At 39.2% G+C, this 27,773-nt stretch overlaps 1 protein-coding gene across 1 annotated transcript; it reads right to left on the bottom strand.

Moving 5' to 3' along the window:
• Positions 1–389: 389 nt before the first annotated feature.
• Positions 390–18,598, bottom strand: TNFRSF13B (TNF receptor superfamily member 13B). The gene is made up of 5 exons (XM_070761928.1): positions 18,554–18,598; positions 7,586–7,729; positions 5,105–5,221; positions 3,535–3,762; positions 390–673 (listed from the first exon to the last, which is right to left on the bottom strand). The coding sequence occupies exons 2-5, from the start codon at positions 7,689–7,691 to the stop codon at positions 405–407; spliced, it is 720 nt and encodes a 239-aa protein (XP_070618029.1). The 5' UTR covers positions 7,692–7,729; positions 18,554–18,598; the 3' UTR covers positions 390–404.
• Between the last annotated feature and the right edge of the window lie 9,175 nt (positions 18,599–27,773).

Below are 27,773 nucleotides of genomic sequence, written 5' to 3'. Positions count from 1 at the left end.
GAGGCTTCTCCCTGCCTTTTCCGGCCCTGTTTCCTCCCAGGAGATTCCTAGAGAGGCCCCACGGAGGCTTCCCCCTGCCTTTTCCGGTTACAGTTTCGGAGGCTCGGGTTTGTAAGTGGAAAATGGTTCTTAAGAAGAGGCAAAAAAAATCTTGAACCCCCGGTTCTTATCTAGAAAAGTTTGTAAGTAGAGGCGTTCTTAGGTAGAGGTACCACTGTATATCCGGAACCAGGAATTTTGAACAATCTGGCAAAGATTAAAAAGAAAAAAGAAAATCACCGCTAGGTTTTCTTGTAAGCTGGTTCCTTACAATTCAAGACCTCAGCAATGCAAGCAGCTTTTTGAGGAGGGGGCTCCTATCTCCCACCCACCCACCCACCCACCCACTCCTGGCTGTTTAGGGCTTAGCTTATCTGCATCTTTTCTTGGGAAGGGGAACACATAATGGGGTAGTGGCAGTCTTCAGAGGAGGAAGGAGGAGGCACCATCCCGCCAGGGATAGTAGCCGCGGCAACTTCAGCCAGCATCTCGAGCTGGTACGGCCTCGGGCACGATCGCGTCTCCTGGATGGCAGGACTCACTTCCGGGAAGCAAAAGCCACACGTCTCCACCGGCTCCGGCGTTTGGTTGCCCCCGCAGTCGCTCCCGAAAATTCCCACTTCCATGAGACCGTCTGAAAGGGAAGAAAAAAACCTGTGATTTTGATAAGTCCTCGATTTATAGCAGTTCGTTTAGTGACTGCTCGAAGCTACGGCGGCGCTGAAAAAAATATAGCTACCACTGGTTTTTTCTTTCTTAATTACTTCGCATAGGGATTATTCTTTATACTATTTATGTGGTTTGGATTTTTTGCCATGGATTGCACCAGTGAGGCTAAAACTAATCTCGCTGTATACATAATGTACAATGACAATAAAGGCTGTGCTATGCTATGCTATGGCTTGCTAGCTTCTTTTGTGGGGAGGGAAGAGGTGGTGGGCAGTGGGCACGTGCATGTAAGCTAGCACACGCAAACCAAAAAATGTTCACCATCAGTGGTATAGGTTCTCCTGCTTGAATAAAGGGCTGGACTAGAAGACCTCCAAGGTCCCTTCCAGCTTCTCTTCTCATTTGTTTATACATTGTATTATTCTCTGTTCTGTTTTACATTGCATTCTTCTTTTCTCTTCTACTCTACATTGTATTATTCTCTATTCTATTCTACGTTATTCTACATTGTATTGTTCTCTATTCTATCTACTCCATTCTATTCTACATTGTTTTATTCTCTATCCTACTCTGTTCTATTCTACATTGTATTCTTCTCTTCTATTTTACTCTATTCTATATTTTATTATTCTCTATTCTATTCTACATTCTATTCTATGCTATGCTATGTTATTCTACATTGTATTATTCTCTCTTCTATTCTCTTCTACATTGTATTATTCTCTCTTCTATTCTACATTGTATCATTCTCTATTCTACTCTGTTCTATTCTATTCTATTTTATTCTACATTGTATTATTCTCTATTCTGTTCTCTTCTCTTCTCTTCTCTTCTACGTTGTATTATTCTCTATTCTGCTCTGTTCTATTCTACATTGTATTATTCTCTATTCTACTCTGTTCTATTCTACATTGTATTATTCTCTATTCTGCTCTGTTCTATTCTACTCTATTTTATTCTACATTGTATTATTCTCTATTCTGTTCTCTTCTCTTCTCTTCTACGTTGTATTATTCTCTATTCTGCTCTGTTCTATTCTACATTATTATTCTCTATTCTACTCTGTTCTATTCTACATTGTATTATTCTCTATTCTGCTCTGTTCTATTCTATTCTACATTATATTATTCTCTATTCTACTCTGTTCTATTCTACTCTATTCTATTCTACGTTGTATTATTCTCTATTCTACTCTGTTCTATTCTACGTTGTATTATTCTCTATTCTGCTCTGTTCTATTCTATTCTACATTGTATTATTCTCTATTCTACTCTGTTCTATTCTACGTTGTATTATTCTCTATTCTGCTCTGTTCTATTCTACTCTATTCTATTCTATTCTACATTGTATTATTCTCTATTCTGTTCTCTTCTATTCTACGTTGTATTATTCTCTATTCTGCTCTGTTCTATTCTATTTTACATTGTATTATTCTCTATTCTACTCTGTTCTATTCTACTCTATTCTATTCTATATTGTATTATTCTCTATTCACGTTGTATTATTCTCTATTCTGCTCTGTTCTATTCTATTTTACATTGTATTATTCTCTATTCTACTCTGTTCTATTCTATTCTATTCTACATTGTATTATTCTCTATTCTGCTCTGTTCTATTCTACATTGTATTATTCTCAATTCTGTTCTCTTCTATTCTACATTGTATTATTTTCTATTCTCTGTTCTATTCTACGTTGTATTATTCTCTATTTTGCTCTGTTCTCTTCTATTCTACATTGTATTATTCTCTATTCTGTTCTCTTCTATTCTACGTTGTATTATTCTCTATTCTGCTCTGTTCTATTCTATTCTACATTGTATTATTCTCTATTCTGCTCTGTTCTATTCTACATTGTATTATTCTCAATTCTGTTCTCTTCTATTCTACGTTGTATTATTCTCTATTCTGCTCTGTTCTATTCTATTCTACATTGTATTATTCTCTATTCTGCTCTGTTCTATTCTACATTGTATTATTCTCAATTCTGTTCTCTTCTATTCTACATTGTATTATTCTCTATTCTGTTCTATTCTACGTTGTATTCTCTATTCTACTCTGTTCTATTCTATTCTACATTGTATTATTCTCTATTCTGCTCTGTTCTATTCTACATTGTATTATTCTCTATTCTGTTCTGTTCTATTCTACATTGTATTATTCTCTATTCTACTCTGTTCTATTCTACATTGTATTATTCTCTATTCTACTCTGTTCTATTCTCTTCTCTTCTACGTTGTATTATTCTCTATTCTGCTCTGTTCTATTCTACATTGTATTATTCTCTATTCTGTTCTATTCTACATTGTATTATTCTCTATTCTGCTCTGTTCTATTCTACATTGTATTATTCTCTATTCTGTTCTCTTCTATTCTACATTGTATTATTCTCTATTCTGCTCTGTTCTATTCTACATTGTATTATTCTCTATTCTGTTCTCTTCTATTCTACATTGTATTATTCTCTATTCTGTTCTCTTCTATTCTACGTTGTATTATTCTCTATTCTGTTCTCTTCTATTCTACGTTGTATTATTCTCTATTCTGCTCTGTTCTATTCTACATTGTATTATTCTCTATTCTGCTCTGTTCTATTCTATGTTGTATTATTCTCTATTCTACTCTGTTCTATTCTCTTCTATTCTACGTTGTATTATTCTCTATTCTGCTCTGTTCTATTCTATTCCACTCTATTCTATATTGTATTATTCCATTCCATTCCACATGGCCTCATTGCTCAACCGCCTACACGCAGGAATCTTCTGGGCGTGTCCACAACCCCCCAAGGAAGGCCACGTACTTCAGCTGGAAGAAGGAAAATGCCTGTACCTTTGGGGCAATCTCCCTTTTTATGGCAAGATGCTGAGCTGGCTCGACAAAACTTCTCGTCCCGCCTTTTCTGGAAGTAAAACCAAGTCAGCAGCAAGGAGAAGAGCAGGATGCAAAGGGAGAATCCCAGGGCCAGGTACAGCAGCACCTGCTGGTCGTAGGTCGTGACCAGTTTGCGCTGCAGAGGCAGGAGAGCAGCTGGAGTTGGTAAAAGGGTTGTAAAGGGGTCTGGAATAGTTCAGATGGGGTGGAGAGAGAGAGAGAGAAAAGAGGTTAATAAATGTTTATCCCACAACCTGACTTGCTTCGGTACCGATTCTGATGGGTGGCCTCGAATGGATTTTGCCTTTGGATACAAACAGAGCAGATCTATGAAAATATCCATTACCAAGCTAGGTGTCATCCTCGATCCACAGCTGACTGTTAGAACACCAACTTTTGGCTGTGGTGAGGGGGGCATTTGCCCAGGTTTGCCTGGTGCACCAGTTGCGGCTCTATTTGGACCGGGAGTCACTGCTCACAGTCACTCATGCCCTCATCACCTCGAGGTTCGATTACTGCAATGCTCTCTACGTGGGGCCAACTTTGACGAGCATTCATATTGGGCATTCTATTCTATTCTATTTTAGATTGTATTATTCTCTATTCTCCTCTGCTCTATTCTATTCTACTGTATTCTACATTGTATTCTTTTATTCTATTCTACTCTAGTCTGCATTATATTCTTCTATTCTACATTGTATTATTCTCTATTCTATTCTACATTCTATTCTCTATTCTATTCTACTCTATTCTACATTGTATTATTCTCTATTCTATTCTACATTCTATTCTCTATTCTATTCTATTCTACATTCTATTCTACATTGTATTATTCTCTATTCTATTCTACATTCTATTCTCTATTCTATTCTACATTCTATTCTATTCTACATTGTATTATTCTACATTCTATTCTATATTCTATTCTACTCTATTCTACATTGTATTATTCTCTATTCTATTCTACATTCTATTCTCTATTCTATTTTACTCTATTCTACATTATATTATTCTCTATTCTATTCTCTATTCTATTCTATTCTACATTGTATTATTCTCTATTCTATTTTACTCTATTCTACATTGTATTATTCTCTATTCTATTCTACTCTGCTCCATTCTATTCTACATTGTATTCTCTATTCTATTCTACATTCTGTTCTATTCTATTCTACATTCTATTCTCTATTCTATTCTACATATAGGGTTTTTAGTTCTACTTTTTAATATATTTGATTCATTTTGTGCGCAGTGTTTTTATGTTTATTCTGTGAGCCGCCCCGAGTTTTCAGAGAGGGGCGGCACACAAATCTAAATAATAATAATGATGATAATGATGATGATGATAATAATAATGATAATAATAATAATAATAATAAAATCTGCCAGTGATGGAGGGTAATGTAACTTAACTAGCAAAACTGGGGGAGAGTTTTGGGTGTGGCCTGGGTGGAAAACACAAGGAATCAAATTGAACCCTCCAGCCCCCACATGAGCTGTTTTGAGAGACGGCTCATCAAGCTCTTACTTCTACAGAAAGAGACACATTGTTTGGGGTGTTGCCCGCAGATGCTGGAGCATTTGATGCATTCTCTCAGGAGCTGGTCGTAGTAGGAGCCCCCTTGTTTGCTGCACTCCAAGGAGCCTACGAGGAAAGCAAGAGAGAGAGAGAGTTTGTGCAGAGGGGAGAGGACTTCGCCCGTCACTCCCCTCCACCCACAAAGGGACCACCCAATCATTGGCTGCCCTACTGCTCATGAGCTACCCAATCCGGTAGCCATGGAAACAGCAGCATCCTCCAGACAGCTAATGCAGCAAAAGGAGATGTGACTTCGCTCCTTTCCATCCTCTCCTGCGTCCTTGAAGGTATCTGGCTTGTTAAGGTTGGCAGAAGGTCCTCCAGCTGTTCTCCAGAGCTTGGCAAAAGATGGGTACAGTGTTCCCTCGATTTTCGTGGGGGGTTCGTTCCGAGACCGCCCGGGAAAGTCGAATTTCCGCGAAGTAAAGATGCGGAAGTAAATACACCATTTTTGGCTATGGACAGTATCACAAGCCATCCCTTAAGACCTTAAACCCCTAAATTACCATTTCCCATTCCCTTAACAACCATTTACTCACCATTATTACTGGTACTCACCATTGAATAAGACACTTAGTGATCCTGATATTTATAAACATAATTATTTATTAACAATAATTAATTTTTTTGTTATTTATTTGCAAAAATTATTAGTTTGGTGATGACGTATGACATCACTGGGTGGTAAAAACCGTGGTATAGAAAAAAACCCGCGAAGTATTTTTTAATTAATATTTTTTGAGAAACCGTGGTATAGGCTATCTGCGAAGTTCGAACCCGTGAAAATCGAGGGAACACTGTACTAGTCAAAGGGCTTTTATAGGAGGGAATATCCGACTTTGGCCACTTTAAGATTTATTTATTTTTATTTATTTATTTGTTTCGTCAAGTCACGTATTGGTAGTATGCTATAAACAATGTTTCTAGACATGATAGCAATAGCACTTATATACCGCTTCGTAGGTGCTTTATAGCCCTCGCTAAGCGGTTTACAGAGAGTCAGCCTCTTGACCCCAACAATCTGGGTCGTCATTTGACCCACCTCGGAAGGATGGAAGGCTGAGTCAACCTTGAGCCGGTGGGGAGATTTGAACTGGTGAACTACAGCCACAGTCAGCAGAAACAGCTAAGACATCTCCCCACAGGGACAACAGATCCAAATTTAAAGTTTCTAATTGTTGGGGTTTTTTATGTAATTTTATGTAATTTTATTATTAGATTTGTTTCATTATTATACTGTTTTTTATTGCTGTTGTGAGCCGCCCCGAGTCTTCGGAGAGGGGCGGCATACAAATCTAATAAATAATAATAATAATAATAATAATAATAATAATAATAATAATAATAATAATTCTAACCCCTGGGCCACCAAGGCTCATGATACTAGTAAGAGAGAAACATTAGGACGGGGGACGGAAGGCACGCTGGTGCACTTATGCACGCCCCTTACTGACCTCTTAGGAATCGGGAGAGGTCAACAGTGGACAGTCTAAGGGTAAAGTTTTGGGGGTTAGGTGATGATACTACAGAGTCTGGTAGTGAGTTCCATGCATCAACTACTGGGTTACTAAAGTCGTATTTCCTGCAGTCGAGCCTGGAGCGGTTTACTTTAAGTTTGTATCTGTTGTGCGCTCGAGTGTTGTTGTGGTTGAAGCTGAAGTAGTCGTTGACAGGAAGGACGTAGCAGATGATTTTATGGGAATTGAAGTCTGTAGGTCTTAAAGTGGCCAAGGTTGGACCTCTCTGAGAGCATGAAAGCCAATTCAGGAAACAATTTGGGAGTCAGGGTTGTGGAATAGCTCCTTCCTTATTTGACTTCCCAGCAACCCATTGTTCCTTCTCTAGTACCTTAGTATCTAGTACCTTACCTCTAGTATCTTAGTCTCTAGTACCTTACTTTTAAAATAGAAAATAATCAAATAGTATGTTTTTACCCATAAACGCTTTAATCATTTAAATTATTATCTAGAGCTGAACGTTTATAGCCAAGAAAGATAATTGAGCTACTTGCCCAATCTGTTATCATACTGAAACTTGTGGGCTCAGTACAAAACCTTAAAATGTGACTGTGCTGCTCAACAGATAATGCTGCCCATCGTTTGTCCTTTTTGTGGCTATTCAAAAAATGGGACTTAATCCACTGAAAAGGAGTCCAAGCACCTCTTTGAAAATTTATCTTGGTCGGTAAGCCACTCCCACCCAATCACATGACATTTAAGCCACTCCCGATCACATGATTTTTCAAGCCACTCCCACCTTGTCACATGGCCATATGTACACAAGCCACGCCCACAGTGTGGTAGTAACATTTTTTTCAGCCCTTCACTGCCCCCCCTCCCCAGTTCTAACATGATTCGTGGATTGCTTTGGAGGGCCGAAATGCAACAATTTCAGTGGGAAAGCCATAAAACATCATCTTCGGATGCTTACGGCAGAAATCGGCGCATCCTTGGGACTTGAGTGGCTGACAAGCAAATTTGCAAGACACACAGCTACTCAGAAGGCCATCCCAGTACTGCTCCTTCGAACACTGCATGATCCGCTGAAAATGCACTTCTGAATCCAGGGCGGTCTCTATAAAGAAGAACAACAGGTTGTAAAATAAGAGGCCTGATAGAGTTTTGGCCACCTAGAAGCACAGAGCTGAAAGGGAGGTGTAATACAACTCCCTACCCAAGGCAGGAGTCCTTCTACCAGTTGTGCTCAACCTGGGGGTCGGGACCCCTTTAGGGATCGAACGACTGTTTCACAGGGGTCGTCTAAGACCATGGGAAAAGACAAGTGCACTAAAGTGCCTTCTGTGCCCTGTCCTATTGCTCTCCTATATCTCCTATACCTTTCTTCTATTCCTATATCTCTTCTTCCATTCTTTCATTGATATGTTCTATTACTATACCTTCTTTTCTATTATTTCTTAGATATATTTTACTATGAGTATCTCCTCTATAACCTTCATCATATATTTTACTATGTGTATATAGATGTATACCCACTAAAACCCTCATTGTGTATTGGACAAAATAAATAAATAAAAATAAATAAAAAATAAAAATAAAGTTTCCCGTGGTGTTAGGGACTAAAGCGTTCGCCCAGGTTCGCCTGGTGCACCAATTGTGACCCTATTTGGACTGGGAGTCACTGCTCACAGTCACTCATGCCCTCATCACCTCGAGGCTCGACTACTGCAACGCTCTCTACGTGGGGCTACCTTTGAAAAGTGTTCGGAAACTTCAGATCATGCAGAATGCAGCTGCGACAGCAATCATGGGCTTACCTAAATATGCCCATGTCACACCAACACTCCGCAGTCTGCATTGGTTGCCGATCAGTTTCCAGTCAAAATTCAAAGTGTTGGTTATGACCTATAAAGCCGCTCATGGCACCGGACCAGATTATCTCAGGGACTGTCCCCACCCTCCTTGCCTTTCGCAAGGTACTTAAAACCCACCTCTGCCGCCAGGCGTGGGGGAATTAAGATTCCTTCTCCCCCTAGTCCTTTACAATTGTATGTATGGTATGTTTGTATATATGTATGTTTGGTTTTTTATATTAAGGGGTTTTTAATTCGCTTTTAGTATTGGATTATTATTGTATACTGTTTATGATTGCTGTTAGCCGCCCCGAGTTTTCGGAGAGGGCGGCATATAAATCCAATAAAACTAAACTAAACTAAACTTCTACTCTGGCGCCTTTTTTGGTTAGGATTGGGTGCAGTATATGACTCATGCGTTGTGCAACTGGGATTTATTCAATAAACCACAGCTAAACAAGTGGCGATATTGGTGACTCCAGTGTCATGTTAATGCTCCAAGAGGGAGAAATTTAAAGTAAATTTACATCGGAAACTTTTAAAGATCACGCACAGAGCCTGGTTGCATTGAAATCTGATTCATGCATCACTCTAAAGTGTGGTTTGTTTTAATTGGGTTGCATTGCACAAATCACAACGGCCAGCTTGTCCACAAAGGCTGTGTGTGCACCATGCTTCAGAAACTATAATGGCTGACCTGCCTGCAGTGACTCAACAAAACTGACTCCACAACCAAAGCGAAAGCAAAGTACGAGTTGCACAGGGCCGTGTGCAATTCCACCATCTTTGTGTTCTCCGCAGGGAACTTTGATGCTCTCGCAACCTCAGCTGTGTCGAAATAAAAATCGCTGTAACGTACATTCGAAGAATCAAACCGTGCTGAGAAAGCTCTTTGAAAACAAACTGAGATATTATTTTTTAAAGCATCCTCCCATTTTTGGCAGGCTGATTTGCAGGAGATGGGCAGAAGCAGGCAATGCCAAAGTGTGGCTGTCATTGGACTTAATTGGAAGATGGATGTTGCAGATTGAATGCAGCAATTGCCTGTAATTGAAAAAGTCACCTCCTATAATTTTTAAAAACATGAAGATTTTTGTGATACCGGTGGGTCCCTTCTTAAGGCAAAGTGCCCAGGCTAGGAAATATAACTGCAGATAATATTTTTTTAGGGGATATGCGAACAATAAACATGTCAGTGAAGGCTATGCAGTAACTGGATAGAATCCAAGCTTTTATTTATTTATTTTTTCCAATACACAATGAGGGATTTAGTGGGTATATATATATATATATATATATATATATATATATATATACACACACACACACACACACACACACACACACACACACACACATAGTAAAATACATGACGAAGGTTATAGAGGAGATACTCATAGTAAAATATATCTAAGAAAGAATAGAAAAGAAGATATAGTCATAGAACATATCAATGAAAGAATAGAAGAAGAGATATAGGAATAGAAGAAAGGTATAGGAGATATAGGAGGGCAATAGGACAGGGATGGAAGGCACTCTAATGCACTTGTACTCGCCCCTTACTGACCTCTTAGGAATCTGGATAGGTCAACCGTAGATAATCTAAGGGTAAAGTGTTGGGGGTTTGGGGATGACACTATGGAGTCCAGTAATGAGTTCCACGCTTTGACAACTCGGTTACTGAAGTCATATTTTTTACAGTGAAGTTTGGAGCGGTTAATATTAAGTTTAAATCTGTTGTGTGCTCTTGTGTTGTTGTGGTTGAAGCTGAAGTAGTCGCCGACAGGCAGGACGTTGCAGCATATGATCTTGTGGGCAATACTTAGATCTTGTTTAAGGCGTCTTTAACAGAAGAACCTTGTATATCAGCTCTTCTAAACCGTTTTTCCAATATCTATCGTTATAATTAGATTTAAGGCATGATACGAGCTGATATTTTTTTGTTGTTGTTGTATGAAAAGAAGTAAATTTGGAATTTTCCTCTTAAAGGACAGTTATGTTAAAATGAGGGTTAAAAAACATGAATGAGATTAGTAAGAATATAAGAAATGGATCGAAGCCCTATGGCATAGATTTAGTAGAAAAAAGCAAATAGCCAAGAGAAATTTTGATAGCTACTAGCGTTTTGAACCCAAATGAGAATAGATAAAAAATCTTTGAAATCCAGATGACAAAATTAGAAAAGGAGGTAGCACAAGATAAATAATGTATACCGAAACAAAATAGTTAAATAATTAAGAATTTTGATTAAGAACTTGGTAATTGATATTATTTATTTATTTATTTTATTTATTTTTTCGATTTTTATGCCGCCCTTCTCCTTAGACATAGAAACATAGAAGACTGACGGCAGAAAAAGACCTCATGGTCCATCTAGTCTGCCCTTATACTATTTCCTGTATTTTATCTTAGGATGGATATATGTTTATCCCAGACATGTTTAAATTCAGTGACTGTGAATTTACCAACCACGTCTGCTGGAAGTTTGTTCCAAGGATCTACTACTCTTTCAGTAAAATCATATTTTCTCATGTTGCTTTTGATCTTTCCCCCAACTAACTTCAGATTGTGTGAGACTCAGGGCGGCTTGCAACATGTTAGCAATAGTATTTTTTAACAGAGCCAGCCTATTGCCCCCACAATCCGGGTCCTCATTTGACCCACCTCGGAAGAATGGAAGGCTGACTCAACCTTGAGCCGGTGATGAGATTTGAACCGCTGACCTACAGATCTACAGTCAGCTTCAGTGGCCTGCAGTACAGCACTCTACCTGCTGTGCCACCCCGGCTCTTATTGTATTGTATTGAAATTTGAAGGTATGTGAATCTATATTTCTGTAAAGTATGGAGAAAAAAATAAAAAAATTATACCCTCTGTTCTGTCAGGCTCTCTGGTAGAATCCTCCCAAAAATTCACAGGTACAAATTTCAGACACACACACGTTTGAAAATGCAAAACAATGTTCTTTATAATGAAAAGTCGCTTAAACCAAGCCCTCTTTTGTTATAGCAAAGAGCTCTGGTCTCCAAACAAACTGGTAATTTATACAAGTCCCTTATCAGTCCTGTGATACTTAGCTTGCAGCTGTGAGGCAATTCACAGTCCTTCTCTCACAAAGTGAAACACACTTTGCTCTGGTTTAGTTTCAAAGCGGGGAAAAATCAGCACACAAAAGGTCAAAATCAGTAAAGCAGTCACGAAACACAACGATCAGATAATCCTCCACAATGGCCAAACCCACAGGCTGCTCTTTATAGCAGCCTCACTAATCACCACAGCCCCACCCAACCACAGGTGGCCTCATTTTCTTTGATAATAATCTCTCAGTTGTTGCTGCCTATGCATCGCTCGCCGCATGCGTGGCTGTATCATTAACTCTTGTTCTGAATCCAAGGAGGAGCTAGATAATTGATCTCCTTCTGAGCTGTCTGCCCCACTCTCCTCCTCCCTGTCACTCTTACTTCTTGGTCAGAGGAGCCTTCATCAGCAGATTCCACCGGGGGGGCAAAACAGGCCTGCAGCATGTGGATGTCTCCCCCACATCCACAGTCCTTGGGGCAGGAGCTGGGCCAGAGCTAACCACAACACCCTCCAAAAATAAACTGTTTTTCCCTGCTCATCTATTTGATTAAATACTTGACTTCCCTTCCATAGGATCAGAAATACACAATGAATGGAAACTAGTCAAGGAAACAACCAACCCAAGAGTGAAGAAGAAATTTCCTGCCAGTGAGAACAATTAATCATTTTGCCTCCAGAGGTTGTGATTGCTCCATTAGTGAAGCTTTTAAAGAAGAGATTGGACAACCGTTTGTCTGAAATGGTGTAGGGTCTGTTGCAAGAGCTGGGGGTTGGACTAGAAGACCTCCAAGGTCCCTTTCAACTCTGGTATTTTGTATTTATTTATTTTATTTATTTATTTATTTATTTATTCATTTGTCCAATACACAATACATATGGAAGAGAATAGACATGAAGTAATGTATATATAAAGATAATATGTAAAAATAGAGGAGAAGATATATGAAAGGAAGAAAATATATATGATATATGAGATAAAGGAAAGACAATTGGACAGGGGACGAAAGGCACACTGGTGCACTTATGTACGCCCCTTACTGGCCTCTTAGGAACCTGGAGAGATCAATCGTGGAGAGTCTAAGGGAGAAATGTTGGGGGTTAGGGGTTGACACTATGGAGTCCGGTAATGAGTTCCACGCTTCGACAACTCGATCGTTAAAGTCATATTTTTTACAGTCAAGTTTGGAGCGGTTAATATTAAGTTTGAATCTGTTGCGTGCTCTTGTGTTGTTGTGGTTGAAGCTGAAGTAGTCATTGACCGGTAGGACGTTGCAGCATATGGGACCAACGCTCTTCATTCTCTACATCAATGACCTTTGTGATTACATCACAAGCAACTGTGTCCTCTTCGCCGACAATGTAAAACTCTTCAACACCACCGATAACACAACTACTCTCCAAAAAGACCTTGACGCTGTTTCTGATTGGTCTAACACATGACAACTCCAAATCTCAACTAGCAAATGCTCTGACCTACACATTGGGAAGAAGAATCTGAACTCCAAATATGAACTGAATAATCAAATTATCACAGATAATCCCCACTCCGTTAAAGACCTTGGTATACTAATAACAAAAGATTTAAGTGCCAAAGCCCACTGCAACAATATAGCCAAGAAGGCTTCAAGAATTGTAAACCTAATCCTACGTAGCTTCTGCTCTGGCAATCTCACACTACTTACCAGAGTTTACAAAACTTTTGCCAGACCCATCCTCAAATACAGCTCATCTGTTTGGAACCCATATCGCATCTCAGACATTAACACCCTTGAAAATGTCCAAAGATACTTCACCAGAAGAGCCCTTCACTCTTCCACTCGAAATAGAATACCCTACGAGACTAGACTTTCAATCCTGGGCCTAGAAAGCCTAGAACTAAGACGCCTTAAACAAGATCTAAGTATTGCCCACAAGATCATATGCTGCAATGTCCTGCCTGTCGGCGACTACTTCAGCTTCAAACACAACAACACAAGAGCATACAACAGATTTAAACTTAATATTAACCGCTCTAAAACTTGACTGTGAAAAATATGACTTCAGTAACCGAGTTGCCGAAGCGTGGAACTCATTACCAGACTCCATAGTGTCATCCCCAAACCCCCAACACTTTACCCTTAGATTATCTACAGTTGACCTATCCAGATTCCCAAGAGGTCAGTAAGGGGCGAGTACAAGTGCACTAGAGTGCCTTCCGTCCCCTGTCCCTTTGCTCTCCTATATCTCCTATACCTTTCTTCTATTCCTATATCTCTTCTTCTACTCTTTCATTGATATATTCTATTACTATATCTTCTTTTCTATTCTTTCTTAGATATATTTTACTATGAGTATCTCCTCTATAACCATCATCATGTATTTTACTATGTGTATATAGATATATACCCACTAAATCCCTCATTGTTTATTGGACAAAATAAATAAATAAATGAAATGATCTTGTCGGCAATATTTAAATTGTGTTTTAGGCACCGCAGTTCTTCTCCTCCGGATCAGTCTTTTCCAGAGAAGAAAAAAGTTAAGAGACCAGAGAAAGGGAGATAGCGGAAGAGTGAAGAGCCCCCACTCCACCTTCCTACTCTGTCCTGGAGGGGCCTTGCAGCTGGTTTGTGTGTCAGAACAAAACACCAAGGTTGAAAAACAATTGTGGAAAGTTGAGTTTCAGAAAAGGCTAGAAAATAACCCATGCAGCTTGTTGGGAAACTGAACGGAGAGTATTTGCATTTGCTGCAGAAGATTCCTGGAGGCACCTGTGTCATCATTGTGAGAAACGAAGAAAAGAGAGAAAAAATGGATCCGTTCTTAGGAGATCAATGTTTTATTGAGATTAGAACTGCCCCTACTCTCCTTGCCTTTCGTAAGCTCCTTAAGACCCACCTTTGTCGTCAGGCATGGGGGAACTGAGACATCTCCCCCGGGCATATACAATTTATGAATGGTATGTTTGTTTGTATGTATGTGTGTTTAGAAAATGGGGTTTTAAAAAAATTTTAGACAGTAATTTAGATTTGTTGTAAATTGTTTTCACTTTGTTGTGAGCCGCCCCGAGTCTGCGGAGAGGGGCGGCATACAAATCTAAATAATAAATAATAATAAATAAACAAATAAATTCCTTAGCAATTCTTTTTGGTAGGGCTCATTCATTGAAGCCTTTAGGCAAAAAATAATAATAGAAAAATAGCAAACCGCTCTTGAGGCGGATACAACTTTAAAAAGAGAAGATAAAACCAAAAAAAAGGAAGAAATAAAATGAAGGAGACCTGCAAATGTGTAATTAATTGGCTTAAAAAAAAAAGAAAAAAAGAAGTTGAGTCCCATGAGAATTGGTCAAATTAAACTGAACTGAACTAAACTATAAACCTATAAAGCCCTTCATGGCACTGGACCAGATTATCTCAGGGACCGCCTTCTGCCGCACGAATCCCAGCGACCGGTTAGGTCCCACAGAGTGGATCTTCTCCGGGTCCCGTCAACCAAACAATGTCGCTTGGCAGGGCCCAGGGTAAGAGCCTTCTCTGTGGCGGCCCCAACCCTCTGGAACCAACTCCCCCCAGAGATTAGAATTGCCCCCAGCCTCCTTGCCTTTCGTAAGCTGCTTAAAACCCACCTCTGCCGCCAGGCATGGGGGAACTGAGATACACTTTCCCCCTAGGCCTTCACAATTTTATGTATGGTATGTTTGTATGTATGATTGGTTTTTATATAATGGGTTTTTAACTGTTTTTTTAGTATTGGATTTTGTTGTACTGTTTTACTGCTGTTGTTAGCTGCCCCGAGTCTGCGGAGAGGGGCGGCATACAAATCCAATACTGTAAATAATAAATAATAATAATAATAAACTAAACTAAACAACACGTTGCCCGTGTCAAATCTCACAACCAAACATAATAATAATAATAATAATAATAATAATAATAATAATAATAATAATGTATTAGACTTGTATGCCGTCCCTCTCCGAGACTCAGAGCGGCTCACAACAACAATACAAAGCACAAATCTAATATTAAAAACAATGATAAAAACTCTCATTATAAAACAGTCATATCATCCAATTAAACCATATATAAAATGAAGCAGCTAAGGGGCAGTTATGTCTCCCAAGCCTGACGGCATAGGTGGGTTTTCAATAATTTGTGAAAGGCAAGGAGGGTGGGGCCAGTCCTGATCTCCGGGGGGAGTTGATTCCAGAGGGCTGGGGCCGCCACAGAGAAGGCTCTTCTCCTGGGGCCTGCCAGACGACATTGCTTTGTCGACGGGACCCGGAGATGGCCAACTCTGTGGGACATGTAGGGTATTTTGACGTTTCTTCCTGAATTTACAAGCATAGGTTTATTTCTTTACTTTGGCTGACTTGAGATGGTGCATCATGGCGCCTTGACAGAATTGCCCAACGTTCACTCCTACCGAGCTAATGTAAAATGGAGCCAAACCAGAGATGTTGCTAACAACTCACACCAATGATTTAAGGCACTGCTCCTGGGCAGCTCTCTGAGGTTTAAACTTCTCCAGGCTTTGAACCAAGTGAGCTAAGCCCACCAGAATAACATCTAGCGATGCTTCCATTGCAAAGGTCACTCCTTGTCAGAAAACAGGGTGACCTCCAACCAGGAATTCTGCATTCCAGGAAGGAAATGTGAGGAAGCGTCCAGAGAGAAATCTCGATGTGATTTTCAGTTCATGTGCCTTTCTTTCTTTCTTTCTTTCTTTCTTTCTTTCTTTCTTTCTTTCTTTCTTTCTTTCTCTCTCTCTCTCTCTTTCTTTCTTTCCTCCCTTCCTTCGCTTTCTTCTTTCTTTCTTTCTCTCTCTCTCTCTTTCTTTCCTTCCTTCCTTCTTTCTTTTTCTTTCTCTCTCTCTCTTTCCTTCCTTCCCTTCTTTCCTTCTTTCTTTCTTTCTCTCTTTCTTTCTTTCCTCCCTTCCTTCCCTTTCTTCTTTCTTTCTTTCTTTCTTTTTCTTTCTCTCTCTCTCTCTCTTTCTTTTCTTCCTTCCCTTCTTCCCTTCCTTCCTTCTTTCTCTCTCTCTTTTTTTCCTTCCTTCCTTCCTTCTTTCTTTCTTTTTCTTTCTCTCTCTCTCTTTCTTTCCTTCCTTCCCTTCTTTCCTTCTTTCTTTCTTGCTCTCTCTCTCTCCTTCTTTCCTTCCTTCTTTCTTTCTTTCTTTCTCCCTTTCTTTCTTTCCTCCCTTCCTTCCTTCTTTCTTTCTTTCTTTCTCTCTCTCTCTTTCTTTCCTTCCTTTCTTCTTTCTTTCTTTTTCTTTCTCTCTCTCTCTTTCTTTCCTTCCTTCCCTTCTTTCCTTCTTTCTTTCTTGCTCTCTCTCTCTCCTTCCTTCTTTCCTTCCTTCCTTCCTTCTTTCTTTCTTTCTCTCTCCCTTTCTTTCTTTCCTCCCTTCCTTCCTTCTTTCTTTCTTTCTCTCTCTCTCTTTCTTTCCTTCCTTTCTTCTTTCTTTCTTTTTCTTTCTCTCTCTCTCTTTCTTTCCTTCCTTCCCTTCTTTCCTTCCTTCTTTCTTTCATGCTCTCTCTCTCCTTCCTTCTTTCCTTCCTTCCTTCCTTCTTTCTTTCTTTCTCTCTTTCTTTCTTTCCTCCCTTCCTTCCCTTTCTTCTTTCTTTCTTTCTTTCTTTTTCTTTCTCTCTCTCTTTCTCTTTCTTTTCTTCCTTCCCTTCTTTCCTTCCTTCTTTCTCTCTCTCTCTCTCCTTCCTTCCTTCCTTCTTTCTTTCCTTCCTTCCTTCATTCCTTCTTTCTTTCTTTCTCTGATATGCTGCTCACTTCAAAATTGTCTCTTTAAATTGAATTAAAATATAAACCCTGAAATTATTCTCCATTCATTTAATAATTTCCCCCTTTGGTTCCATAGAATTGGGAGGCAAAGAAGTTGAAACAAAGAAACATACAATTTGGTAGTAACTTTCGTATGCCATTTGGAGCTGGACCCAAAGTTTCTGGAGGCCACACACGACTTCTTTTTAAAAAAATAAATTTTATTAATTTTTAATAATGACAGATACACACTACATAAAACACAGTGCAATGCGGGCTCCCACCACCCAACATCATTCATTCAGGCCCTTCCACCAAAATGGGGGTGTACTTTTTTAAAATATCATTTTGAACCAAGAACATTACAATATTTACAAATTATAGAGTGATTCCAGTTTATTCTTTATAACTTGGTCTCAAATTCTACTAAGCATATGATCTCTAACCTGTCCCATCTTCCCATCAGTCCTTTCACTTTATTTTCATTAATCATATTCATCTTTATATCCATAACTTCAAACTGAATGTGTTCCACTATGGACCAGTAACAATTTTGTATTGTCTATTTTGTTGCATCCTTCCAACTTAAAACTCGCCACACACGAATTCCGAAGGGGTCAAGGGATTTTTTTTTTGACCCCTCACATCCTGGACACAAATTGTTTCAACTCCTACCCTCAAAACGTTGCTACAGAGCCCTGCACACCAAGACAACTGGACACAAGAACATTTTTTATCCGAACGCCATCACTCTACTAAACAAATAATTCCCTCAACACTGTCAGACTTTCTACTAAATCTGCACTTCTATTCTACTAGTTTTTCTCATCATTCCTTTCACCCATTTCCTCCCATGTTGACTGTATGACTGTAACTTGTTGCTTACATCCTAAGATTTTATTAATATTGATTGTTTCTTCATTGCTTATTTGACCCCTATGACAATCATTAAGTGTTGTACCACATGATTCTTGACAAATGTATCTTTTCTTTTATGTCCACTGAGAGCATCTGCACCAAGACAAATTCCTTGTGTGTCCAATCACACTTGGCCAATAAAGAATTCTCTTCTCTTCTATTCTAATTCTAATTATATTCTATTCTACTCTACTGATTCTTGACAAATGTCTCTTTTCTTTTATGTCCACTGAGAGCATCTGCACCAAGACAAATTCCTTGCGTGCCCAATCACACTTGGCCAATAAAGAATTCTATTCTATTCTATTCTTTAAAAAAAATAAATCAGATTTTACTTACACTTTCCCCCCTGCTGCTGAACCGAGCCAAACGTCTCTTTGCTGATGGTCATCTCTTTCATTTCATCTCAATGTGTCACTCATCCTTACTTACGGGGGTTTATTATGAGTCCTTCATTTGATTAGTCCTTCTGTGTGTTTCCTGGGGATTTCCCCTCATAGGTTTTAGATGCAAACCAACTCCACAAAACCTGCAGCAGAAGGAGGCCCCTTCTCTGAGTTTCTCTCCCAAGGGAAGGTCAAAAACTCGACTTCAGTCATTTTTCAACCTCTCTTTTTCCAGAAAAAGATCGTTCAGTTTGCTTTGTAAATGTCAACAAGGTGATGGTGGGGAAGGTGACAGCTCAAAGTTACCCAGAACATTTGAGAATGAGGAATGGGTCTTTTACTGTAACTCCCTTTTCGGCTTTTCGTCAGAAATGATTTTACCCTGGAAGTTTAGAACTAAGACGCCTTAAACAAGATCTAAGTATTGCCCACAAGATCATATGCTGCAACGTCCTGCCTGTCGGCGACGACTTCAGCTTCAACCACAACAACACAAGAGCGCACAACAGATTTAAACTTAATATTAACTGCTCCAAACTTGACTGTAAAAAATATGACTTCAGTAACCGAGTGGTCGAAGCGTGGAACTCATTACCGGACTCCATAGTGTCATCCCCAAACCCCCAACACTTTACCCTTAGATTATCTACGGTTGACCTATCCAGATTCCTAAGAGGTCAGTAAGGGGCGAGTACAAGTGCACTAGAGTGCCTTCCATCCCCTGTCCTATTGCCCTCCTATATCTCCTATACCTTTCCTCTTTTCCTATATCTCTTCTTCTATTCTTTCATTGATATGTTCTATTACTATACCTTCTTTTCTATTATTTCTTAGATATATTTTACTATGAGTATCTCCTCTATAACCTTCATCATGTATCTTACTATATATACCCACTAAAACTCTCATTGTGTATTGGACAAAATAAATAAATAAAATAAATAAATAAATAAAAGTTTATTTATTTATTGGATTTATACGCTGCCCTTCTCCGAGGACTCAGGGCGGCTTACAACATGTAAAAAAAAACAATTTAAAAAAAACCTTTTGAAATCCAATTAAATTTAAAAACTAATTAGTATAAAACCCTATATTTAAAATCAACAAGTATTCCCTTCATTCATTGTCCAGGAGGCAAGCAGTTAATAGCCCCAAACCTGGTGGCACAAATGAGTCTTTAGACTCTTGCGGAAGCCGAGGAGGGTAGGGGCAGTGCGAATCTCCAGGGGGAGCTGAATCCAGAGGGCCGGGGCCCCCACAGAGAAGGCTCTTCCCCTAGGCCCTGCCAACCAGCATTGTCTGGTTGACGGGACCCAGAGAAGGCCAACTCCAATCCCAGGATCGGTCGCTGGGATTCATACGGCAGAAGGTGGTCCTGTAGTTAATCTGGTCCGATGCCATGTAGGATTTTAAAGGTCATAACCAGTACAGTAATCCCTCACTACTTCACGGTTCGTCTTTCGTGGATTCGCTACTTCACAGGTTTTCAAAGGGGGCTTAAATCCAGTAAATCCATTGAAAATTTTAAATCCATAAAATTCTTCTACAGTACAGTACTACTGTACTCTATTAAAGAAACTGGTAGGATAACACATGTAGTTCCAGCTGAGAAACATTATAGAATGACTTCTTAATGCAAAGGGTGGGTTTTAAAAGTCCAAATACTCGTTAAATACATAAAAAAAATCTTTCCTCTATTTCACGGAAATTCATTTTTCACGGTTGGTCTTGGAACGCATCCCCGGCGAAAAACGAGGGCTCACTGTACTTTGAATTGCGTCTGGAAACCGATCGGCAACCAATGAAGCCTGTGGAGTGTTGGAGAGACATGGGCATGCCTGGGGAGGCCCATGATTGTTCGTGTGGTTGCATTTGGCATGATCATCCCCTCCAGTCCCCTAGTCCTCATTGCCGCTCTTCTCTGCACTTTTTCTAGAGTCTCAACATCCTTTTTGCATCGTGGCGACCAAAACCGATTTCTGTATTCCAAATGTGGCCTTACCAAGGCCTTACAAAGTGGCATTAACACTTCGCGTGATCTTGATTCTATCCCTCTGTTATTGCAGCCTAGAAGTGTGTTGGCTCTTTTGGCAGCTGCTGCACACTACAAATTTGCTGTAGAAATACAATTCTGGCTGCTGTTAACACATGTAGTATCAGATACATAGTCCCTTTAGTCCCACAATCTGAGGTTAGTTGGGGGAAAGATCAAAAGCAATGTGAGAAAATATTATTTCACTGAAAGAGTAGTAGATCCTTGGAACAAACTTCCAGCAGACGTGGTTGGTAAATCCACAGTCACTGAATTTAAACATGCCTGGGATAAACATAGATCCATTGTAAGATAAAATACAGGAAATAGTATAAGGGCAGACTAGATGGACCATGAGGTCTTTTTCTGCCATCAGTCTTCTATGTTTCTATATTTCTTTATTGTATTTCTGGTTTTAAATTGCTATGTTCCTTTATCATCTTTTTTTTCTATCCAAGTATGTGTTTTTTGTCCAGTATGCTTTGGCCTTTATTCAAAGTTGTAACTTTGCACGGTCACTAAATGAAGTAGTCGAGGGCTACTTGTACGCCCGGCCATGGGGCAACGGATAGAAAAACTCACCCTCGAGGTTATGAAAGTATCATCTGCTTCGGGAGAGGCTTGGCGTAGTCAATTTTCTCTGTTTTGAACTTCAACACCTAGCTGGTACTTGAAAGTAGCAGATTAGTTTCCTGCGCGAAGGGGTCATCTGTTGTTTTTCCAGGTTCTTGTAGTCAACAAGCTGAGACCTGGTGCCCCTACTAACCTTTCTTAAGCTAGACCAATGGTCTTGCCTTCTTCTGGCCACCGACATCAAGGCTGGGGAGAATTCTAGGGTGGCTCAAATCCAACATACGTAGCCGGCACCCGGTGTAGTTCGGGGAGGATGCAGAAGTCTAGGAGATTCAGAAATGGTTTTTCTCTGTGGCAACCCCTCAAATATCTGTATACTGCTCCCATGTTCCCCTCTGGCCCTCCTTTTTGCTAAACTATCCATGCCCAGTTCCAGCAACCTCTCTTCATATGTCTTGGTTTCCAGTCCCCTTTATCATTTCAGTTGCTCTTTTCTGTACTTTCTCCAGAGTTTCAATGTCCTTTTTGTAGTGGGGTGACCAAAATTGAATGCAGTACTCTAGGTGCGGTCTGACTAGGGCCAGGGGTAGGCAAAGTTGGCTCTTCTATGACTTGTGGACTTCAACTCCCAGAATTCCTGAGCTAGCATGATTAGCTCAGGATTTCTGGATTTCAAACTTAGTACGAACCGCGCCAAACTTGACTGTAAAAAATATGATTTCAACAATCGAGTTATCGAAGCGTGGAACTCATTACCGGACTCAATTTTGTCAACCCCTAACCCTCAACACTTCTCTCTTAGACTCTCCACGATTGACCTCTCCAGGTTCCTAAGAGGCCAGTAAGGGGCGTATATAAGTGCACTGGTGTGCCTTTCGTCCCCTGTCCAATTGTCTTTCCTTTCTTTCACCTATCATATATATTCTCTTCCTTTCATATATCCTCTCCTCTAAGTTCACTTTCACCCTCTTTTATATTATCACATGTCTATTTTCTTCCTATGTATTTATGTATTAAATAAATGAATGAATGAATAAATAAATAAATAAAGTCATAGAAGAGCCCACTTTGCCTACCCCTGGACTAGGGCATTATACATTAATACCTCCCTAGTCTTGGAGTGTACTCCCCTGTTGGTGCAGCTTAAGATTGTGTTGGCTTTTTTTAGCCGCTGCTGTACATTGCTGGCTCATATTTAGTTGGTTATCCACCAAAACTCCAAGATCTCTCTCCCAGTCGCTGCTGTTAAGTGTGGTTTCTCCCAATTTGTATGCGTGTCTTAAATTTTTCTTACCCAGGTGTAAGATTTTCCTTTTTGATATAAATCCAATCAATCAATCAATCTTCAGCCACAGAATCGCTGGACTCAATTTTGGTCGTAAATCAAGGACTACTTATAATTGTGGGGGAAGAAGAGGAACTCTCGTTGGCCTACTTAGCATGTTTTCTTAAACCTGAATTACTAAAATCTCTCCTCCTTTTTTCCTTTGAAGTTACTTTGCAGTGACACATGTCTTTTTAAAGAAAACCTGGGCCAGTTTTGATTTAACTGGCTCCTGATTTGCATGTCAGACAAAAACATCTTCTGAAGCAGAGGTTTCCAAATTTGGCCACTTTTAAGATTCGTGTTCTTCAACTCCCAGAATTCCTCAGGCAGTACAAAGCTCCGCTTGCAAAGATGAATGAGGAACTCTGGGAGTTGAAGTCCACAAGTCTTCAAGTTGCCAAGGTTGGAGAACTTTGTTCTCAAATGATGTCAACTTTTTTGACTTTTGTTTTTTGGCCAGGCAAATAAATGTGTGTGAAAAACCAGGATAATTTTGGGAAAGAAGCTGTCTCTTTTTTCTGGAGAGAAATTAAGAAATCATGAAAGGGTTTGTTTTAAACAAATAAATAATTAAAGGGTTTTTTTTTTTGTTTTACGAATGGGAAAAAATCTGGACTATCAACTATAGAAACATAGAAGACTGATGGCAGAAAAAGACCTCATGGTCCATCTAGTCTGCCCTTATACTATTTCCTGTATTTTATCTTACAATGGATCTATGTTTATCCCAGGCATGTTTACATTCAGTTACTGTGGATTTACCAACCACGTCTGCTGGAGGTTTGTTCCAAGGATCTACTACTCTTTCAGTCAAATAATATTTTCTCATGTTGCCTTTGATCTTTCCCCCAACTAACTTCAGATTGTGTCCCCTTGTTCTTGTGTTCACTTTCCTATTAAAAACACTTCCCTCCTGAACCTTATTTAACCCTTTAACATATTTAAATGTTTCGATCATGTCCCCCCTTTTCCTTCTGTCCTCCAGACTATACAGATTGAGTTCATGAAGTCTTTCCTGATACGTTTTATGCTTAAGACCTTCCACCATTCTTGTAGCCCGTCTTTGGACCCGTTCAATTTTGTCAATATCTTTTTGTAGGTGAGGTCTCCAGAACTGAACACAGTACTCCAAATGGGGTCTCACCAGCGCTCTATATAAGGGGATCACAATCTCCCTCTTCCTGCTTGTTATACCTCTAGCTATGCAGCCAAGCATCCTACTTGCTTTTCCTACCGCCCGACCACACTGCTCACCCATTTTGAGACGGTCAGAAATCACTACCCCTAAATTCTGTATTGCTTTTTCAAAAATGTGTTTGTATTGATTTTTCACATTTTACATATCATAACATTTCTTTTGAGCAGATCTGCAGCCTTTTATATACATTATTGTTATATTTATACAATTTATACATCATTTTACAGTATTTTCTAATTCTATATCTTTGTCTCACATTTTGTCTATTGTTAGTCCATTTATACAGCTTTCCCCATTTTTCGTAATAGTGTGAGTTCTTTTGTGCTCTAAGTTCTATGGTTAAATTCTGGGCAATCACATATCTTCTTGATTAGCAAATTTCTATGGGTGTATTAGGGTTCCTTGAGCATTGCACATATGCAGTCCTAGCAGCTGTTGTGATGCGCAGAATCAGGTGTACTTGGTACTTTTATCGCATTGCCTTTTAAATATACCTAATAAAGTTCTGGGGTAGATTCTACTGTTATTCCTATTAGATTTTGTATTGTTTTTAGAATAGAATAGAATAGAATAGAATGGAGTAGAATAGAATAGAATTCTTTATTGGCCAAATGTGACTGAACCCACAAGGAATTTGTCTTTGGTTCATATGCTCTAAGTGTACCTAAAAGAAAAGATATATTCATCAAGAATCATAAGGTACAACCCTTAATCATAGTCTGGGTACACTGAACATTGAAATAGGCTTATGAGTTATCCATAACCCAAACAAATACCTAAATATTATTTAAAAGATTGTTCAACAACAATGACCTAAGTGCTAAAGCCCACTGCAACAATATCGCCAAAAAGGCTTCTAGAGTTGTTAACCTGATCCTAGGTAGCTTCTGCTCCGGCAATCTCACACTACTCACAAGAGCCTACAAAACTTTTGCCAGACCCATCCTTGAATACAGCTCATCTGTCTGGAACCCATACCACATCTCGGACATCAACCCCCTTGAAAACATCCAAAGATACTTCACCAGAACAGCCCTTCACTTCTCCACTCGAAACAGAATACCCTACGAAAGCAGACTATCAATCCTAGGTCTAGAAAGCTTAGAACTACGTCACCTAAAACACGATCTAAGTATTGCCCACAAGATCATATGCTGCAACGTTCTACCTGTCAATGACTATTTCAGCTTCAACTGCAACAACACAAGAGCACGCAACAGATTCAAACTTAATATTAACCGCTCCAAACTTGACTGTAAAAAATATGACTTCAGCAACCGAATTGTCGAAGCGTGGAACTCATTACCTGACTCAGTAGTGTCAACCCCTAACCCCCAACATTTTTCCTTTAGACTCTCCACGATTGACCTCTCCAGGTTCCTTAGAGGTCAGTAAGGGGGCGTGCATAAGTGCACCAGTGTGCCTTCCGTCCCCTGTCCAATTGTCTCTCCTTATCTCATTTATCTTTTCTTCCTTTCAAATATGTTCACCTATACTTTTATATCCTATCTTCTATTCTTTTCTTTACTTATATTACTACATATCTTTCTCTTCATTGTGTATTATGTATTGGACAAAATAATAAATAAATAAATAAATGAATGAATGAATGAATGAATAAATAATAAAACAATAAATAAATAAATAAATAAAAATAATATTTTTTATAACCACCTTTTTGAGGAGTTTGAAGAGCAGGAGGAACCCCCCCCCCCGAATCTTCTCCTGTCCCACCAGAGAAGCAAAGTTTTAAAAAGCGGAAACTGTTTTGCAAATCAAGGCATTGAATGTTTGGTGAGGTTGCGATATTACACTGACTCATCAAGAAGCGTCAACTTGTCTAAAGAAAAAAGAAAAGGGGGGGGCTGGGAAAGGAATGAGAAAAGGAGAAGACTTACCAGCTATTTAACTGACATTTCCGTAATATACGACTTCTGATTTAAATATGTAGTTGGTGTAAATTTCCCTTGATATTTATGAGTTCATTGAATGGTGTTAAGTTAGATTTTTGTAAATATTGTTGATATTTATCTAACGAGCAGGTTCTTGTCCATGCACTCAATATTTAATGTCGCTTGGCGGGACCCAGAGGAAGAGCCTTCTCTGTGGCGGCCCCGACCCTCTGGAACCAACTCCCCCCAGAGATTAGAATTGCCCCCAACCTCCTTGCCTTTCGTAAGCTGCTTAAAACCCACCTCTGCCGCTAGGCATGGGGGAACTGAGATACACTTTCCCCCTAGGCCTTCACAATTTTATGTATGGTATGTTTGTATGTATCATTGGTCTTTATATGATGGGTTTTTAACTGCTTTTTTAGTATTGGATTTTGTTGTACTGTTTTACTGCTGTTGTTAGCCGCCCCGAGTCTGCGGAGAGGGGCGGCATACAAATCCAATAAATAATAATAATAATAATAATAATAATAATAATAATAATAATAATAATAATAATAATTTAGGGGTTTTGTTCGTAGCGTTAGTTACATGTCCAAAAGATGCATCGATCGATGCCTTATGTTAGTTATGTGAAAGGTTTGTTTCCGTTTCATGTTGTATTGCCAGTACATGAAATTTTTTATTTTTTTTATTTTTATTTACTCATTTGTCCAATACACAATACATATGGAAGAGAATAGACATGAAGTAATATATATATAAAGATAATATGTAAAAATAGAGGAGAAGATATATGAAAGGAAGAAAATATATATGATATATGAGATAAAGGAAAGACAATTGGACAGGGGATGAAAGGCACACTAGTGCACTTATGTACGCCCCTTACTGGCCTCTTAGGAACCTGGAGAGGTCAATCATGGAGAGTCTAAGGGAGAAATGTTGGGGGTTAGGGGTTGACACTATTGAGTCCGGCAATGAGTTCCATGCTTCGACAACTCAATTGTTAAAGTCATATTTTTTTACAGTCAAGTTTGGAGCGGTTAATATTAAGTTTGAATCTGTTGCGTGCTCTTGTGTTGTTGCGGTTGAAGCTGAAGTAGTCATTGACCGGTAGGACGTTGCAGCATATGATCTTGTGGGCAATACTTAAATCGTGTTTTAGGCGCCGTAGTTCTAAGCTTTCTAGATCCAGGATTGTTAGTCTATTTTCGTAGGGCATTCTGTTTCGAGTGGAGGAGTGAAGGGCTCTTCTGGTGAAATATCTTTGGACGTTTTCAAGGGTGTTGATGTCTGAGATGTGGTATGGGTTCCAGACAGATGAGCTGTATTCAAGGATGGGTCTGGCAAAAGTTTTGTAGGCTCTTGTGAGTAGTGTGAGATTGCCGGAGCAGAAGCTACGTAGGATCAGGTTAACAACTCTAGAAGCCTTTTTGGCGATATTGTTGCAGTGGGCTTTAGCACTTAGGTCATTGTTGTTGAACAATCTTTTAAATAATATTTAGGTATTTGTTTTTGTCTTAGCCATTGGTACCATTTCTCCCAGGCCTTGTAGAAGTCTGTTTCATCCCTATTTTGCATCTCCATAGTCAATTTTGATAATTCCATGATTTTGATTAAGAGGTTTAAGGTGGTTGGGCTATTTGGTTGCTTCTAAAATTGTGCGTATAAAATTCTCTCTGTGGTTAAGATATGTAGAATGATATAACGATCTTCTTTTTTTATCGTTTGCTTAACAATTCCAAGGAGGAATAATTCTGGTTTAATTTGAATGGTCTGGGAAGTAATCTGATCTAAGAGTTTTTTTAAAAAATTGCCAGTATTTTTTTGTGTTCTCACAAGTCCACTGGATGTGGTAATAAGTTTCAGGTTGCTTTCTGCATGTCCAGCAGAGGGATGACATATTTGGGAACATTATGGAGAGTCCAGCAGGTGGTAAGTGCCATCTGTAAAACATTTGATATTGATTTTCTTTGTAGGAAGTAGCCGTTGTTAGTTTATAGTTAGTTTACAGTCTCAAAATGGGTGAGCAGTGTGGTCGGGCAGTAGGGAGGACATGATCGAAACATTTAAATATGTTAAAGGGTTAAATAAGGTTCAGGAGGGAAGTGTTTTTAATAGGAAAGTGAACACAAGAACAAGGGGACA

Source organism: Erythrolamprus reginae, chromosome 9, assembly GCF_031021105.1.
Source record: "Erythrolamprus reginae isolate rEryReg1 chromosome 9, rEryReg1.hap1, whole genome shotgun sequence".
Taxonomy (NCBI): Eukaryota; Metazoa; Chordata; class Lepidosauria; order Squamata; family Dipsadidae; genus Erythrolamprus; species Erythrolamprus reginae.
This window is presented reverse-complemented; position numbering and strand designations above follow the sequence as displayed.